This window comes from Hippoglossus hippoglossus, chromosome 4 (genome assembly GCF_009819705.1).
Source record: "Hippoglossus hippoglossus isolate fHipHip1 chromosome 4, fHipHip1.pri, whole genome shotgun sequence".
In the NCBI taxonomy this organism is placed as follows: domain Eukaryota; kingdom Metazoa; phylum Chordata; class Actinopteri; order Pleuronectiformes; family Pleuronectidae; genus Hippoglossus; species Hippoglossus hippoglossus.
In genome coordinates, this window is record NC_047154.1 from 6,154,447 (window position 1) to 6,173,742 (window position 19,296).

General features: G+C 40.6%; 2 protein-coding genes across 4 annotated transcripts in view; one reads left to right on the forward strand and one right to left on the reverse strand.

The window, feature by feature from the left end:
• Nucleotides 1-323: 323 nt before the first annotated feature.
• Nucleotides 324-4,532, reverse strand: cltrn (collectrin, amino acid transport regulator). Its single transcript, XM_034582515.1, has 6 exons — nt 4,320-4,532; nt 3,801-3,859; nt 3,524-3,609; nt 3,229-3,345; nt 1,592-1,786; nt 324-1,497 (listed from the first exon to the last, which is right to left on the reverse strand). The coding sequence occupies exons 1-6, from the start codon at nt 4,384-4,386 to the stop codon at nt 1,365-1,367; spliced, it is 657 nt and encodes a 218-aa protein (XP_034438406.1). The 5' UTR covers nt 4,387-4,532; the 3' UTR covers nt 324-1,364.
• A 2,036-nt stretch (nt 4,533-6,568) lies between these two features.
• Nucleotides 6,569-19,296, forward strand: part of reps2 (RALBP1 associated Eps domain containing 2) — a 38,983-nt gene continuing 26,255 nt past the window's right edge. For 2 of the 3 annotated variants that reach the window (XR_004613593.1, XM_034582513.1), the window contains exons 1-13: nt 6,570-6,966; nt 12,875-12,998; nt 13,502-13,677; nt 14,873-14,978; nt 15,134-15,240; nt 15,336-15,477; nt 15,596-15,659; nt 16,300-16,468; nt 16,553-16,606; nt 16,792-16,870; nt 17,378-17,452; nt 18,877-18,925; nt 19,056-19,192. Coding sequence is in view for 2 of the 3 variants with exons in the window: in XM_034582513.1 (XP_034438404.1) it covers nt 6,787-6,966; nt 12,875-12,998; nt 13,502-13,677; nt 14,873-14,978; nt 15,134-15,240; nt 15,336-15,477; nt 15,596-15,659; nt 16,300-16,468; nt 16,553-16,606; nt 16,792-16,870; nt 17,378-17,452; nt 18,877-18,925; nt 19,056-19,192 (1,462 nt within the window). In the remaining variant the exon portion in view is untranslated. Of the gene's footprint in view, nt 6,967-12,874; nt 12,999-13,501; nt 13,678-14,872; nt 14,979-15,133; nt 15,241-15,335; nt 15,478-15,595; nt 15,660-16,299; nt 16,469-16,552; nt 16,607-16,791; nt 16,871-17,377; nt 17,453-18,876; nt 18,926-19,055; nt 19,193-19,296 lie in introns of all 3 variants that reach the window. The other variant, XM_034582514.1, reaches the window with a different exon arrangement.

Below are 19,296 nucleotides of genomic sequence, written 5' to 3' on the forward strand. Positions count from 1 at the left end.
ACAATTGTTTAACAATGACCTAAATATAGACTATGAAATGTGAAGGACTCACACACTTTTATCACTTCAGAGAGGGCGACAAAAATAAAATAACAGAGAATTACAATATGTTTGAAATTCAAATGTTCACACACGTACATAAAATAGTGCCAATATGAAGACAGTGAGATAGGGGGACTACAGTGTGTGTGTTCAGGCGAGTTGGCAGTGCAATAGTGCCACCTAAAGGTCAATAAATGCACTGTGTCGGTGGAGTGTATTTAATGATCACAGCACAGCAGCTGATGAACAATATGTTAAATAAAATACACAGGAAATTGAAGTTCAGTTTTCAGTATCAGACCATAGCTATTATAAAATCATGACAACAAGTTGTTTGTAAAGATTGTTGCTGCCACAGGAGATTCCCTAAGACTGTATGGCTCGTACTTATGTGAAGGGACACTATGTAAATAAAGCAGGGAGGTTATTTTTGTACGTCTAATTATTTTTATTTTATTTAACTATTTTGGGAATGCCGAGAAAAGCCCTTTTACTTTTTCTCATTCCACGGTTAGACTTAGAAAGGTTGTCACCTAGTGGCCCCAATGCAGAACTTTTATTTTGAATCATCCACTGATTACACAAATCTGTGTGTTCAAAGGAAGCTGCTCTGTTCTGTTCGCAACAATATGTAAATTGTGTCGAGCAACATTTCTGCCAACCATCGCGATAAAGAGCTCGAGCGCTGCCTCGCATGCTGCAGCTAAACCCATCACTTTAGAGTTTAGAGGGATTTTCACTGTCACCGTGTAATCTGGGAAAAAAGAGAGTCTGATGGCAAACAAATAGACAGCAGAAGGATGAACTCACAGCTGACATCTCCTCTGGGCTGTCACTTTCATTTGACATCAAGTTCAGTCACATTTTGAGAGTGAGATATAGTACGCAACTAGATAAACATTTAGCTATATGTGTATCTGAATCCTGAAATGATTTGCAAATAGCAAGATTTTAGTTTTTGCCATAAATCTCAGCGATACACTTGCTTGGCCGTTGAGCTGGGAAGGAGTTGTTGTCTTAAATGTTATTTGCTAAACAAATCAATAAATGTACAGTTCAGTAAATGATTCTCAGACAGAGGCTTCTGCAAAATATTTACAAATCAGATTTATCAATCATTTACACATTCATTTGGAAAATGAAAGCAAAGTGACTGTTTGTTTAAAAAAGGAAACAATGAAAAAGTATGAATCATTTGCATTAGAAACTTATCAATAACTATAATCACAAACAGAAAGTATGTATTGATAATCCACATTGAGCAGCTTGATAACGTTTCCCCTCTTATTGCTTACATGGAAGACTTCCTATACACAAGCACTTTACATCTGTGTGAATGGCTCATCATCTGTGAAAGACAGGTTGTAAACACCATCACTCGCGGCACCATTTTCCATCGTTTTCGGCCGTATCTCCACTTCAGTGTCCTCGTCTTCTGTCTCCGCGCTCTTTTTGCTAGAATGAGAAGCCAGAAACACAACTGATCAAAAATCGCATGTTAGGAAAAAAAAAGAAAAAAAAAGAAATGCATGTGAAGATGTCAGCCTACCGTTTCTTTTGGAGAACAGATAATACAAGCAAAACGATGATGCCGACACCCACAGCGCCCATGACCACCCCGAACACGATGAGCCACGGGGGGGTGTCAGGGTTGACGGGTGCTGCCAGGGTGGGAGGGATGCCCACAAACTCCAGAGTGTTGTCAGATAGCAGGAAGGCATTGTTGATCCGATTCCTGGACTTTCTAATGAGCACATGAAAAGGTTAGATATAAAAATGGACGTTAACATTCAGCAAGAAACCACACCTACTGATTAACATTCAGGAAGTGCGCCAAGTTTTGCTGGAGGTTTTTGAACGTCATTTACCGATAAGACAATAAAACCTGAACTCCACCTCCATTCCACCTGTGATTGAGGAACACAGTACAATATACTGTACATGTATAGCACATGTGCTAGTTCATAAGACTGCTCACGTACTCTTTAATACAAATTTACATGCATCCACTTTGTTGTTATCAAAGTTTTGACATTGAAATTTTGCCTTTGGCGGCAGGTTTGTGTTGTGGATTGAAAGGCAGCTAATATTAGCAAATGTTGGCAAACCAACACATTTACACATGATAGCATTATCAACAAAACAACGCATTCACGTCAGCATATAACACACTGTTCTTCATTAAAATTACAAGTATGATTCATAAGCAACACATCCTTGCTTATGTGAATGTTTTATGCTGAACTAAATCTTAATTTGTCCTGCTATAAGCTAATTGTAGTTAGTTTTACCTTAAGTTACCAAAACAAAACACACATATTATCATATAACACAATAAAACAACACACCCTCGCTTGGCTCAATATAGTTTGCTGCTAACTTTGCCTGGTGTGAGCTACTTGCGGCTAATTTGAACTAATGTTAATAAAATAACAGATTACTTTAAAAAAAATAAAAAATAAACACTTAATACAGGCAGCCCTCTCTAAGTGAATTCGATTGTTTTCATTTTGCTGTTACCATCCCACCTGGTTTTGGATGACTTGATAGTGCTTTGTCGTTGGCTCATATTATTATTCCAATATTACACAAGCCACTTAAATGTTCTGTAAAATTATTTTGGCCCAGGTTTGGCCCACATTGTCAAACAGAACAATGTCCTCTGGCCACATACTGTGTGGGATGATGGACCTTGGGTGGTCTGGGCCACAAGTAAACCATAGCAATACCAAAAGGCATCATAGGTGGCCTGCATTTGTTTTGAGATATTTTGGCCACATTTGCTATTTTACACTTGTAAAATAGCAAATGTCCAGGCCACAATGGACTGAAGCGACCCACATCCGTTTACTATCTGGGTCACTACCAGCTCAAGGAATTGCATTTGTGTTACTGAGAGATTATTTACTATTTATTTTGAAAACGATTATTTATCATCTTGTCACTGCCAACAAAAAAAAATGTAATACTAAAATGAAACTTTTAGTACATAATATACCTAAAGAGATAAAAGTCCCCATCTATAAGACAATAACAGTATTGCACCACAACTAAACATATGATACACAAAACATCAAATGGAACAACTGACTTAGAGTTGAATATGACATCTGACTCCTCTATAAAGAGGGTCAGAAAAAGCAAACATTTTTAAACAATGACAGTATCACTGTGTCATGTGATTACCTGACGGCCTCCTCCACATTTTCTTTATTGACGAGTTCTGAAGTGTTCAGCGGTGAGGTCACCACAAACCAGAAGGACACTCTGGGAGTCTCATCGCACACAACAATGTTTGACACACTGGTGAAGTTCCGCAAGACAATAAAAAGCACATCAGTGTCCTAACATGGTGATAAACCGTGAGTCACTGATTTCTTTAAGGTGATAAGAGATTATATTACTGTTAAGTTCTTTTTTAAATCCTTTTATTGATTTTGGTAATCAAACAGCAAAAGAAAACACACAAATGTTGACTTACTCAAATATCTGTCCAGCGATATGATTCCTCATGGCAAAAGCCAAAGAGGCTCGGAAAAGGAACATCTCATTTGGATTCCAGGGATACTGCAACAATGGATCATGCACATGTTTTCAGTAAACACCATTAAGGTGACGGGCCTTTCCTCAAATGAGTAGTGACATCTGGATAATATTTAGTGTATTGCTTTTCATGAGGGCAATACCTTGAACTAGCCTTTAATCTAGTGAGCCTTCAAACTGATATTTATGAGATGAAAATCTAAAAATATACGTACGGCTTCGTCTCCCAGAGCAGTGTTGATGCTGAGTCGAACATTGTAGCCGTCTGAAGCATCTATAAAGATAAAGAATATGTCAATGATCCTGTACGTCCTATCAATGTATGTCTTTATATGTTTAAATTAAAGAGTAAGGCTTCAATATGTCTATGTCTTGCTGATAGAGCTGCCATGTGTGTATCCAATGACATTCATTTCTGGTGAGAACTGTTTACCATCACTTCATCTAAACCTCAGCAGTGATTTCTTTATAAGTTTTTATAAAAGTCGGTCAAATAGAATGTATTTCAATGATGTCCAATGAAAGCCAGTGTTAGGTAAACATCTGAGTTATGTGTCCAATCTTGGTTTCAGTTAAGAGATTAGAAACTGCATTCCACACTGACTGCAGAACTCGACTGATGATTTTACAATAACAATGTTAACTTCTGGTATATTCAATGTGAGATAAAACGTAGAAATACAACATGTCAATATCGGAAAAAAATATGAAAGTGTCCCTCTGTGATCACTTACCTGGTCTACAGAGTTCTTTTCCCAGAGCAGATGATAAACAGAGCAGGAAAAAGGTCTTTTCCAACATTTTCGCAGAAAACGAGAAGCCACACAGTAAAGAGCTGCAGGTGAAAGTCCCAGTGTGGAGTGGTTTGAGGAGGTGAGCGGAGCAACTTCACTGGATAGAGTCTGGGTTTAATGGTTAAGCCAGGACACACCTGAACTGACCCGTCTTACCCCAACATAAAAAAGAAATGAAAAAAATGGCCGTCAGAGGGGCAGCTCGCCCTCAGCTCACACCATGGAAACTGTACAGTGGGAGCTGCTGCAGCCAAAGTGCCACTGTTTGTTCAAGCTCCCAAGAAGCCAGATAGTGAGGCAGACCTGACGGAGAAAAACACCACGGCTCAGTCTGCGTCTGCACTGTACTCGGCACAGTGCAGTCTGTTCCCTTGACATTCAGAATGACCAGCACCTTTATATTAGGTTGCCATATTTTACCCTTATTTTGTGCCGTGAAAAGAAGAATGCACAGAGACATCAATCAGCCTGGTGAGCAAAAGTTGACTCAATAGTTAAGATAAGCATAATATAATTGCATTCCTTGAAGGGCAAAAGCCTGATGTGGCATACATGGTAGACTCTGGTAAGCTCATTATGTTCACTCTCCGCACAGTTTTTAAAAACATGTCCAAGCAGGCAAAGTGGTGAAAACCTTAAATAGACAAACTGAAAATGTCTCCTATCCGGGATCATTCTGTATATTCAGGGTTAATCATCTATTCTGCCCTGACAGTGATGCTTGCAATTGAGTGAATTATTCAACCACATGTAGTGAGGGACGCCTGACTAAGGCTTTAATGAGAAACTAAGTTACAGACACAGCCGCCCGAGGCAAAGTCTGCCTGTCAATTTTACTATTTGTGTCTGTTTCACGTGACACCAGAAGGTATTTACCGTTCAGAATTCACATCAAGGCTGAGCACATTAAACTGTGGCCTCCAATAAACCATCTTTTGCTTCCGTAAAATGTCATAAGTGTTTTCCTATAAAACAGACAACACCCATGCTGAAACAGTAGGAAAATAACTCACTGAGGTTTACAACACAGCTGAAACCCAGTGAAACCAAACCCGATCAAAGTCTTACTCCAGCACTTTTTATATGATCAGTTGCAGTAACATTCATAATAAGAGGGGGAGAAAATGATAAAAAAAAAAAAAATGTAGGTGTTGTTTTATTTTGACAACTGTCTGTCTTTTTTGGGGGGGGATTCTTCCAGACATTTTCCAAATTTGCATACATTGCTTTTCAATTATACCACTGACTGCACGTCTGTTTACTGAACAGACGGTGGCAGTAGAGGTCCTGTGGCTGCACAAGCACCTGCACATGTTTTCCATCGTTGCACAGCAGTTTATGGCAGCACAATATATCCATTCATCCTGACACAGCAGAAACCACACAACACTGTCAACAAACACCCCTCTACATACACTCCATGGTGGAAAAACTCCAGAGTATATCTGCAGTAGAAAAGTCATAATACAGATGGAAACAAAATGCAACAACATAGCAAGACAGTAAAGTGATCATTACAACTTTTTTAAATAATTCAACAATTAAAACACAACATAAAAGGCTGCGGTCCAATCAGGAGTCAAATCAAGTCTTCTGATTTCATGCACTTCACTCATTTAGATGTGATGTGTGATGTGTGATGATGGAAAGTGTAGGATCCAGTGTTTTGGGAGCTGCAGGACTCCAGTCAGGATACCTCTGTCACTGCTGCTTTAATTTGACATCTCACATTTCATTTTGTTGAAACTTCATGGAAGTGCATTGATAAATCTCTTTAGAACCACTTTCAAATCAAATGACTGATTTACAACATATTTCTAACATTGAATAAAATCTTTAGGTGACTCCACTTTTCTTCTTCTAATAAAACTCTATATATATAAATAATTTGAAATGCAGGTGCATGTGACTGTAATCACAGGAGCAGTATGGAGGCATTTTATACTTTTTTCTGATGTATTTTTCTGTCTCCATTTACTTCAATTGTATTGGATTTGTCTGCAACGCTGTTTACCCCTGAAAATCAAAAAGTGTTTAGTGGACTCAACCACTCCACCCACCCCCCTCCATCGGCACAGCGGTGAGTAGATAATGAGTGGTGGGAAAAATAAAGCAGACAATGCCTCCCTTCTTCCTGTGCTCTACCGCCCCCTGAAGGCACAGGCCGGTACTGCTATACTCGGTCATAATGGACAGTAGGAGTGGATGAGCCGAGCAGCAGCAGCAGTGTGTGTGTGGGTGTGTGGGTGTGTGCATGTGTGTCTGTGTGTGTGTGTGTCTCTCTCTCGCTCTCTCTCTCTCTCTTCCTCGTACCGTCCTCCTCCAGCCAAACCTCCGAGCTGAGAGAGGAGCCTCTGTCCGGAGCAGGATGTATCGATCCGTGTGCTTGTAGCGCTTCCTCCGGGGAATGGATCCGGACTGCGGCGCGGCGTCTGCAGGGAGTTCGATCCCCCTGAACGAGCACGAGCAGCGGTATTACTCCGGTCTGCGCAGCCTGTGTCAGGCTGACACCCCGGGGACACTGTCCTCCAGCAAAGTGGCAGAGCTGTTCAAGGCGTCCCAGCTCCCTCCTGAAGCCCTGCACAAAGTGAGTGTGTCACCCACATCACGTCTGCGCCTGCTGGGTTATCACATGTCAGAGGAGGCGAGGAGAAGCGAGCTGCTGCAGGGAGGGTCTCCTCCGATCCGCAGGAGGAGCAGGGAGTCAGGGATCTGGGTCTAATACTAGGGTTTTTATTATATGGATGGTCTGTGTGTGAAAGAGAGAGAGAGAGAGATTTCACACACCTTTCTTCTACTCCTCTGTCAGACAGGAAGGCAGTCGTTTTACTCATTGTGTGTGTGTGTGTGTGTGTGTGGGGGGGGGGGGGGGGGTCACACATTTACATTCTCTTTCAGCAAGGCAGTCCTATTACTCAATGTATTTGATTGCATTAGTTGTGTGTGTGTGTGTGTACTACATCCAGTTTTTTAAACTTTATATTAAATGTATTTTTAGGTTTAAAGTAAGGTCTAGGTTTGTATTTCATTGGGGTAACAAATATAATTTCAGTGTCCAAATTAGTGTCGAAGATGAGTGTTTAACATCAACCCACCTGCCAAGTAACAGTTACATTTGTAAAAATCATTTCTCTTCTAAGAAGTTTAACAGTTATTTTTGGCCCAATCTCGACAGTGCAAATCATTTGTACTAACAGCAAAGTTCTTTTTTTACTATTGATGTTACTATTCATTTCTCTATTGATCAATTCTGTACTCAGTGAATCTGAAAATTTGAGAATAATAGCCACCCTAGTTTTCCAAGACTCAAAGTGATCATATTCACAGTTTGTTTTGTCCAGGCAACAAATAACAAATAGTGAATGTACCATGACTTAAAAAACAGATAAAAGCAACAAATCTCTACATTCTGAAGGCTGGAACCAAGAAATGTTTGGCATTTCATTTTAGGAAGATAACTCAGATGTTGTTCTTTTAATCAAATATCAAAATAGATTCCAATAATTTCATCTTTTGATAAATCAATTGATAAGCGTTTAGGGTGTACAACACACAATGTAGCATACCATGATTGTAGTTGTCCAACCGTTCCATTAAATTGTTACCGTACATTCATTTTATCCAATATGAAAATCTAATAGCTCACTCTTGTAAAAGACAGACTATGTAACTTTTGTTAGTAGAAATGACCAATTCTTCTTCTTACAGATGAAAATCGTGAGCACATGAATTTAAATAGATCTATCTTTTTTCAATTATTTTGTTTTAATTGATGACACAAGTCATGCTTGCCAGTATCAATGCTAGTAAATCTATTTTTCATTGGCTGCAATGTAAAACTACTTAGTCACAGTCATTTTGCTGACCCATCACAGGAATATAAACAGTATTTTTCCAGCTCAGATAAAAACACAGCAGGTCACCGCCTCTATTCACGCCACTCTCTGTCCCTGGGGTCGGCTCCCGGCAATCGCGGCCTATTGTGTGTCTGTGTGGGTGTCAGGAAGTTTGGCATTGAGCTACTTTCCTGTCCGGCCTGGCTCGCCGCCACCACTCAAGGTTGACTGACACACAGGCTTCTAAACCATGTTTGGCCCTGCTGCAGGATGCCTGCTGCAGGACTCAGCGCTGACTTCTGGGTCATTATGTCACAGTATCTGAGAGTCGTAAACGGCGTGTTTCCTCCACGATAAACAGCAGGTCCAAAAATCGGAGACCAATTTACCAGAATGCCGTCACGTGACATAGGAGCTGTATTATGACCTTTCTACTGCAGATATACTCTGGAGTTTTTCCACCATGGAGTGTATGTAGAGGAGTGTTTGCTGATTAATTATACTTGGTTTAGAGCCCATTCTAAACCTGTCTGTTTGAAATGATCTGTTCTCTTGTCCTGTGTCAAAGCTCTGGAGCTTCTTCAGAATTATTCCTTGTCATTAGTGAGTCCTCCTCAAACAGTTCTACAATATACTGTCACTTTTTATTGTTTGTGTGCTGGACGTTGTGTTTAGAGCTTTTTATAAACAGTCTATGGTGCAGAGTGAAGTTAGACAACTTTGTGTTCATCCTACCTGGTTCATCTGCAATGAAGAGTTTATAGTCAATGCTTTTCATAAAATGAAATGGAATTCGTTGAATTACTGTTCACTCTACTACTGTTATTTTTATATACATTGCTTGTCAGCAATTTCAGAGGACTGTCAAACAACCAACACAATCTTCAGATCCAAGATCAGACTTCACAACTTTTCAAAATAAAAGCTCTGTTCATTGCTCAGTGTCTGTGTCTCAGGCCCATAATGATGTGGCGCAGACTTTGTCCAGCGGTTTGATGCAGTTGGCGACCTCTGCTGTTGTATATCTGAAGATGTAAAAGAAGTCATGCTTAACTTGTTCCACAGGCTGCTACAAAGTGCTGCTGACCTGTTTATTCACTTGACAGACGTTACTGGAACTAGACGGACCAGATTTACAGAGGAAGCATGTTTACATAAGTAGTAAAAGGACGATCCCTTCTTCCTGCTGAGCTGTCACTGATGTCTGTGAAGTCAGCAGTCGTTCAGGGAAACACTCCTTCCCATACATCACTGTGCAGTGAAATCAATTGTTACGCTCATCACAAGGACTTAGAGTGCACACATTGGTTCATGCTGTTATTGACTGAAATTATTTCCACTGCCAAGTGTTTTCCAAATATTATCACATCAACACGTTCTGACAGCACAGCAGACGGCTTTCCCACTGGCCAGCGTCCTACGTGTAACCTGCAGTCAGGTTGATGTCAGGTTGCATTTAAAGTCCATAGTATGTATTTGTGTACAGGCGCATGTAATGTGTTGACTGACGTGGTTGCAGAACCAGTTTGTTTGAAGAAGGTGCGGCCTGAGTTCTCATGTCTGGTAGTGCCAGTGCACCGTGGTGGAAGAAGTACTTATAGGTCTTAAGTACACTATCATTTTGTAAATTAGAAAAATTGAAAGCACTAGTTTAATCTCTAGTCCCTTATGAGCTTCTTAATATGTCTTTTCTAATGTCAAATCTATACTGAGAGTTAACACGTAACTGTATCCTGCAGATAAAATGTGCAATATTTTCCTCTGCAATATAGTGACTACAGTGGCAGCCAAACAACAAAATAAACACTTGAGGTATTAAGTCATTTCTAATGCGTAGTGACATAAAAGAGACACGATCTTCTGTCTGTGTTTAGATATTTTATAGAGACATGTTTAAAAACACCTACAAAAAGGGCGGGTGCACCGCAAGAACGATTTGGACAAAGACAAAAGAAACACAGACGCTCACATACAGTTGAAAGCCTGTGTGGCTTCTCTTGATTGGAGTTCACCTGTGACTCCCAAATATAGTGTGGCTGTAGTGAATACCACTTGTGTCCTCAACTGATGTAGCAACATTAATGTAACTTACCACCAACTTCAATATAACATAAAACACACTTCAAAAAACAATGACAACTAACAATTAATTCAGTCATGAAAATGTTTTATTATTTAAAAAAATTACACAATTCCCAATTTGTCAGAGCAGTTCATCTTTTGAAGCTAATATTTGGTATTTTTGCTCTTGAATGATTGGCCATGGTGGAATCATACAGTTTCTTTATTTTAGAAATTTCAACAATCAGTGAGAAAAATACAAAATATGTGCTGTGAAGTAATAGATCCATGGTCTGATTTAAGCTATGTGTTGTTATTTTACACATCTAAATAACAGAGTGGTTTCTGTGGTAGTGCATTGAATGGAACATTTTACTGTAAAATAAAAAAAAGGAAGATGTGTCTGTAAATACTCATGTGCCTCAGATATCCAGCATGTCTTCTACTCAAACTTGAGTTTCTCATTCACATCGTCAACGAGGCATATGATTCATTAATGTCCGGAAGATTATACCAGTAATGACATTATGTACGCTGAAATGTTTTTTTCCCCCTCGACTGTCTCCTTAAGGCCGTAGATCTGTGCAGTCAGTCTGGTTCCTCAAGGCCCTCGCCGGTGTTTCTGAAATAGTCTCTCTCTCTCACACACACACACACACACACACACACACACACACACACACACACACACACACACACACACACACACACACACACACACACACACACACACACACACACACACACACACACACACACTGCAGACTTGACCTTCACTGTCTGCTCAGCCTGTCTCTGGCCCGTAGTTGTTTTGGAATCTCGTGTCTCAGTGAAAGCTGTTGAATGAGTGCAGCGTATAGGTCAAGCAGAAATAATGTCTCCTAAGGGGATATGAGCCACATGCACTCCACATGCCCCACAACCTCTTTGGACAATGGGTTTTAACAGCAAACATTAACAGTCATTTATCTTTTATAAACACTTGGCAGAAAAATGTAATTTACAAAAACTGTCAATGTGTGTCCATGTGGTTGAGTCTCTGTTCTCTTACTGTACTCGGATGACTCATTTAAAACTTGGCTTTTGGATCGTGAATGTTTATGAAAAAACTTGTTTGTGTTAGATGCCTGGTGTTAATCCATTGTTGCCACAAGAAGATGGATGTTGTGCCATCTGTCAGACATAGTGAAACTAAAACGATCCAGATGACCTTAATGCGTCGGTAAAGTGACTTGAAGAAAATGAAACTAATCACAAGTCTTGTTCATAACATGTGTGTCAGGACCTTTGCAGATTAAAGTCAGTAGCCGTCACTGAGATGCTGGAATGATAGTTACAATTTACGAGAGGAGCTTGGATCCAATTTAGGTTTTGTACAAATAAGAACACAATTTTAGCCAATTTAGAACAAATGTTTTCCCTTCATATGTGAAGCCACCACCAGTATCTCATTAGTTTAGCCTGTGAAGCTTTGTTTTTTGTTGTGATTAAACAAATATATGGATGTGGATGTGATTTGTTACTTTAGAGGAGCCAGGCTAACTGTTTCCTCGTTAACAGTTTTTCTGCTAACTAGCCTCTGGCAGTTTGCTTAGCTTGCATAAATAGCCTCCCTAATCTACCCACTAATTCCACTAACGTCTTTCTGTCTGTCTGTCTGTTTGTCTGTCTGTCTGTCTGTTTGTCTGTCGGTCTGTCTGTCTGTTTGTCTGTCTGTCTGTCTGTCTGTCGGTCTGTCTGTCTGTCGGTCTGTCTGTCTGTCGGTCTGTCTGTCTGTCTGTGGCTCACATCTCTCTAGAACTGTTTATCTTGGCGTTTGTACTGTTAATAGCTCAGGGAAGTGGAGTGTCAAATTTGGAGCCATTTGAACCAATGATGGGTTCAATGTTATAAAAAATGTATAAACAGGCGACCAGTGCTCTGTCGCAGTCAGTGGGGGTGGGGGTGGGGCAGGGCCTTCAGTCTGTGGACCGAGTTGAACATGTCTTACTCTACGTCCTCAGCACAGCAGAGGTCGGTCAAACTCGCCAGATTATTTTGATAATTTGGGTAATCTAATATTTATTTTGATTTTATGAGTATACTTGAGTATTCCAGTGCAGAAACAATGGTTGGTGTCTGTGGAGCATATGTTTGTGCGTGGTCTACCAGATATGATGAATAATTATTTTTTTAATACCATTAATGGCTAAAAGGGCATTGTAATTACTCTAGGTCCCTTTTGTTTCAGTGTTGTATTTAAGAGCCAGATGAACTTGGAGTCACAGTAGAGCTTCTGTTCACATCACCACAGTAAACTGTTTTCAAGAACCTCTAACTGAATTTGCTTTCAGTTAAATTTTGGGGATTTTTTCCTGAACTGACCCACATAATCCTAATCTTCTTTGCTCCCCCAAAGCCATCATTGTACCTCTAATCGAAAGAGGCCTGGATAAACAGATCCCATAGAGATGCTTATCCCTGACATACTGTTTCATTTATCTTTATTATGCTTGTAGAGCTTGTAATTTTGTATGTTGACAAGGTGTAAAATCATCACGTACAAGTCTACTCTGATCAAGGCTAGATTATAGATTCTAAACTTTCTGTCTTTTCCAGGTGACCGAGGTATGTGGGGCGAAGCGACTGGGTTACTTTGGTACACCTCAGTTCTACGTAGCCCTGAAGCTGCTCGCCGCCGCCCAGTCTGGTCTGCCCGTTCGCCTGGAGAGTGTAACGGCCAGTAAGTCTGCTGCTCACGGTGGAGGCGTCTTATCAGAGCAAAAGGGGATCAGGAGATTATCTTAACATGGCAGGATTTGGTCTAATCTGGATAAAAGGGGAGTCGCGTGGAAAGGGCTAAGTGGGTTTGTCCTTATTATAAGAGCGTGAAATCAGTCACACCCCAGCCAAAGAGAAAATCTGATTTCTACACAGCACATGATAATCTGACGGATTAATGGGAAGAGCTATGTGATTGTCAAATTCACCATGCTGTGCATTAGTAGTAGTAGCTCACCTCAGTAGAGAAAGACAGAGGCTCTTCATGATTCGTTCCCTCAGTTTAATTCTAGTGTATTCACAGTCATCATACAGGAGGCTGCTGATCAGACACAATGAAAACCATTGTCTTTATTTACATTAAAACAGTTTTTTTTTTTTTTTTTTTCCAAGGAAAACACAAAAAGAAAGCAGTGATAAATAAGATTGTAAAACTCATAAAGAATTATGTTGTCACGTCTTTAGATCTACCTCTGCCCAGATTTGTTGGGCTGAAGAATGAACCAGAGATGCGATACTCAACCGTCCCTCCCAGCATAGAGGGTCAGGTGGCTCAGTGTGGGACTGCAGCTGCTTCTGTGCCATGGACGCCAGCTGACAGAGGCACCTTGAGACACCTGGAGGCCAGTGCAGAGAAGAAGGTGAGCATGGGACAAAACTTCTGATGATCCAAGATATCATGTGTTGGCTTCTGTCAGCTCAAAATATGTGTGTAAAAATGACTCCCTGATAAAGAGAGCTCAGAATAAACCATGGATCACTATTAAGATACATTCAGTGGAGACCACGCTGAAGAAATGTCGAGAGCTGGCCAAGAATGGTGCAGTGAGCGAAGACATTCCAGTCAGCTGTAATCACCAGTGCACAAATGCCTCATTGATGAGAGATTAGAGAAGAATGACGAGCTAGACCAGTCACAAGTATGTAAATATTCACATGGTGGGGCCTCTCAGAGCACACACCTAATGAAAACTTGAATGCCATGTCGATGCACGTGCTGCATCAGCTTAAAAGGAGAAGGTAGAGCCTGAACCTGATCAACTGCTTTAAACCTTTCTGACCATGGCGGCCTGTTAATATCAGTCTTCATATACCTACTTTTCTATATTGTGGATTTGACACACAGGTATCTCAGGGGTTAAAGGGATAGTTCACCCAAAAATGAAAATGCACTCATTATCTACTCACCACTAGGCCGATGGAGGGGTGGGTGTCCACAAAACACTTTCGGAGTTTCAGGGGTAAACAGCGTTGCAGCCAAAGGTTCTTGGTGTGATTATGAAGATGGATCTTTGTTGCATATCCTCCCTCTCTCTCTTTCCCTATATTCATTCTCTGCCTCTGTACTATCAGCTACTGAATTAACACAAATGTCCCAAAAAACAACATTTGATAGTGCTGGAACATATTCTGAAAGAATGAGATGTTCCAGATTTTTTCCCTCTTACATACTGTACCTGTCATTGTCTCAGTTACAGAGATATGACTATGCTGCCATCTTTCGGTCACAGTATGTTATTAAGATCAAGAAATCCTTTATTAGTCCCGCAATGGGGAAATTTGCAATGTTGGAACAGGCTGTTCATAACATTAATGACACGCCACTGAAAGTGAACACAAACCAGTGGTAAAATCATTTTAGTTAGTGGGAGAGTGTTCAGCAACTTGTCAGTTCTAGGAGTGTCTTTGTACATTGTATACATTTATGTGTACATGTCAATGTGTATGTCCATGTGTGCGTGTATGTGAAAGTGAATGTGTATGGGTTTTTATACGTATATGTGTGTATGTATAAATGTATGTGAAATAACAAATATCGTGTCCCTGTTTTATAAGGAACCCTGGTCCCCCCCTCGATCACCGTGCACCTCACCACCCCACTCTCCTCTGACCTACCGCAGCCTCCCATACACCAACAAAAATGGAGGAGACACACAAATGTGTATGTTCCAGTCTCATAGTAGCGCCAAGCACTACCATTATTATAATTACCATTATACAATAATTATTGTGAAGTCTTACTGTACCGGCAAGAGAATAAGGAACCATCAACATTCAACTTTCAATAAAGCTGTGTTTTTCTCTCCCATCCTTCAGTCTATGAAAGCAAACCGTCCTCACGGCCGATCGTTAAACTGGAGCAGCACCCCTCACCCAGTAACTACGGGACCAAACCCAGTGTAGAGCATCCTGCGATGGCTCGGGTACAACCAGAGTTTTTGTAGCTGATGATCAAGTTCATTTTCTTCAAGTCTATATTATGCCCTTTACTGATTTTTATTTCTATGTATCTCTCCAGGCTGCGTCAGCGGAGAGGCTGGCCCAGCAGGCTGCAGATGATTATTCTGATGATGACCCCTGGAGGATCACAGAGGAACAGCTGGAGTATTATACAAATCAGTTCAGGAACCTCCAGCCTGACCTGGGAGCTCTCATCCTGGGTATGAACAACCCACCACCACCCAAAACACCACCACTGCTGCTTAACATAAAACTTAACTTCACTGAAGAATGACTCTCACACTATTTCACCTCAGTGTCACTCTTGAATTTTTCCAGGAGCTGTCGCAAAAAACTTCTTCACTAAATCCAAGCTCCCAATACCAGAACTCTCCCACATCTGGTGAGTGCTGACTCACAGTGTCGTCTGATCTGATTTGATTTGATCTGATCTGATCTGTTCTGATCTGATCTGATCTGATCTGATCTGATCTGATCTGTTCTGTTCTATAATAGTGAGCATATCTGTTCCCCAAAAAAATATTTTCCACACAGAATACCTGCTATAGTTAAAATATATTTTAGTGATACATGATAACACAAGTAAGAATTGTGGTGGCACTTTATTTGAAATGCCATTTCTCAGTAATTTCCTATGAAGTTTCCCAGACAGAATGATGTGTTTGCTCCAAATTATAAGTAGACCTAAATCCCAATAAATAGACTTAAATACATTGAACAAGAATCCTTTAAACTGCACAGCAGGTCAGCTAAGCATAGAAATAGTGTGAAATATGAATAATATAGTTAGTCTGTGAGTAGAATGAATATATATACTGGGGTTTGAATTCAGTTTTTCTTTATTAGTAACATAGTTCTATTCAGACACATTTTATTAGGAAGTTATACAGAAATTACAGAACCCCAATGGTGAGATATTACCAAAGATTACCAAGTTTCTAACTACCAAGGTTGAAACCTAATCAGGATTATTGTTTGAGCCATCATTTTTTATTCTTCATCTTTTGAACTCTTCTTTTCAGGGAGTTGAGTGATGTGGATAGAGATGGAGCTCTCACTTTCTCTGAGTTCTGCACAGCCTTTCACTTGATCGTGGCACGCAAGAATGGCTACCCTCTCCCAGAGAGCCTTCCCCCCACGCTGCAGCCAGGGTTCCTGCAGCCGGAGGACAACATACCAGATACTCCTGAAGTGAGGCAAACATACATGAATCTGTTACCTGAAACATGCACCCCTTGTGTAAGGTCTTATAGGGTTGTTTATACTGCTTTGCAGAGTGCGGAGCCTCTTATTGTCTTTGAGGATGCTGAACCAAGGCCCAGCCAGATGGTAATCCTTAGATACTCTTTTAAAAATGGAGTTCCTCTGTGGTGCCTGTAGAGGGCACTAGGAAGCTGAGCATGAGTCTACCCCTAGTGGTCCGAGTGCAGTCTCCTCAACATGTTGACCATAAGCTTGTATGTTGTATTGCTCTAAATGTTTTGACGGATAATTATTTTTCTCTGTTTTCTCAGGATCTAAGCATTATAGAGAGAATCCAGCCAAGTTTAGCAACAACAAAACAAGACATGAAAGATGAATCCTGTAAACAAGGTAAAATAAGAATAGTGAAAAACATTAAATTCCCAAAACAAACGCAGGCACATTCCGTTCCTCTGATGTAATTTGGTGCTCTGCTAAACAACACAACAGCATTAACTGGGACAGGGACAAAAACATCTTTCGGGCATTTTTTCCACTTACTTTTTTATTTTGAAACAACAACACAGTCAGGATAACAACATACGATATAAAGACATACAGTGTATGACTCTCTTATGCTGCTGCCTTGGCATAGACACATATTGTACAATCAAAGCATGCAGAAGCATATACAATACCCATCATCCCTCCCAACCTTAAAAAGAGAAACAAGGGAGAGAAGTGCTTCGAAACTGTAAAAATAAAACGAAATGCCACAATCCACAATTATTCTATACTAAAAGATTCTATATTGTCAATACATAACACTTTATTTATGTTTTTAAGGTGCTGAATCAATCAACTTTTCATGTCAGGAAGTGAGTTCTTCTGTTGATGTCTTTATCATCTTGTCTGCAGATGCGAGTTTGAAGCGGCTGACAATATCTGAAAAGAAACGTACTCTACAGCTTGGTGCTTTTCCTGAGAGGCCAGGTGATAATGAAACTCTTTTATCATGAGAAATGGGAACAGGATACAAAGACCCCACTACCCACAGGATGTTCTCTTTCCCCTTTTGTCCTGTACGGTGGAACTGCTTGGTTTATTGACTTTAGTGATTTAGTTGAGAGTGTAGTTCTGCATCACAGTGTTTCAGTGTAGTACATGGTAATATCCAGGCATGTCAAAGGGATTTAATATATTTTACCAATGAAAATAGTTGCAAAAATATCACATCATATAAATGACATAGTGTGTGGTGCTGATGAATTCAATTCAATACAAAATACAAAAAAACTATTCATCCACACACATAAACAAGAAAAAAACAAATACCGACAAATCTAAAGATACAAACAAGTTTAAAAAAAGATACATTTGTGTCACATTAGAAAATGTCTACTCAAGGATGGATAGAGTTAAAGTGCGAGTGCATTTATCAAGGTAGTCTGATGGCCTCTGGAATAACCCCAAACTTGCTTCTATTTGTTTTTACATTCATAAATCCATTATCTATATCGCTTATCCGTTGAGGGTAGCAGCTGACATTGGGACAAGAGGCGGCGTACACCCTGCACAGCTCCCCAGTGTATTGCAAGACCCACATGCGGAGACAAACAACCATTCACACCTACATAGAATTTATCAATCAACCACTCAAGTTTTATTTGGATAGCCTATATTCACAAATCACAATTTGTCTCATCAGGCTTAACAAGGTGCGACATCCTCTGCCTCTAACCCTCAGCAAGAGTCAGGAAAAACTACCAAAAAAACCACTATTAACAAGGAAAAAACCTGGAAACCTCAGAGAGAGCCACTTGTGAGGGATCCCTACCCCAGGACTTACAGAAGTGCGATAGATTTATCTGTGTAAATAACTATAGTTAAAAGAGACAAACACAAATGGAATTTAGAGTCTCCAATCAACCTAATCCTTGCATGTCTTTGGACTGTGGGAGGAAGCCGGAGTACCCGCTGAAAAGCCCTGCGGACACTGGGAGAACATCCGAGCTCTACACAAAAAGACCTCAGACCCCAAACTAGGATTTGAACAAGGAACCTTCTTTGCTGCTGTGAGGCGACAGTGCTGACCACTGCACCACCCTGCCACCCTGTTTGACATACAATCTAAAATGCATTCCTGCTGACAGCAATTGAGTCATCATAGAGGACATGTGTGGGGTCATTGTTAATCTTATATGCCTTTTTAAGGACTTGTTTTCAATGAAGCTGCGCGAGAGATCTAGAGCACAACATAAAATCGACATAAAAACAAGGGCATGTTTGCTGCTGCCACACGAGCAGTTGTTTTAGTGTGATTACAACGGTTCCAAAGGGAAGTCTCTGCTTCTCGTTTACAACAACTCCAACAAGACTGACCTGCTTTTGCTAATCGAACGTATCTTTCCTCACAGAGCTGCCTCAGGACCTAGATCCACAGATGAGGACCAAAACTAGGCCGAGGTGAAACTCATCATCGCAACACAATCATTACAAAACAGAAATTAAATCAATAATATCCTAAATTGCCCATTAATCTCTTGCTCGTTAAAATGTTTGTTTTTTGTGTCCACCCATGTGACCTCATCAACAGGTCCTACTCTAGCAATTCCTTTGAAGATGCAATGAAGAAGTCAGAGGAGCCTCCGACCCCCCCACCTCGACCCCAGAAAACCCACTCCAGAGCCTCCTCGCTGGACCTCAACAAGCTCTTCCAGCAGGGCACTGCAGGTACAAGTCAATTCCACCGACCGCTCCCGTCGTCACACAGCTCTTCTCACAGTATTACGTTTTCTAACACCGATCCTGAGAGTGTGAACTGCCTGTGGCTACGG

Excerpts from the sequence above, each read along its gene's own strand:
- cltrn (XM_034582515.1), bottom strand. The coding sequence starts at position 4,386 with ATGTTGGAAAAGACCTTTTTCCTGCTCTGTTTATCATCTGCTCTGGGA. Across the intron at positions 1,787-3,228 it reads AATGTGGAGGAGGCCGTCAG|AAAGTCCAGGAATCGGATCA; the intron begins GTAATCACATGA and ends TGTGCTCATTAG. Across the intron at positions 1,498-1,591 it reads TCTGTTCTCCAAAAGAAACG|CAAAAAGAGCGCGGAGACAG; the intron begins GTAGGCTGACAT and ends TTCTCATTCTAG.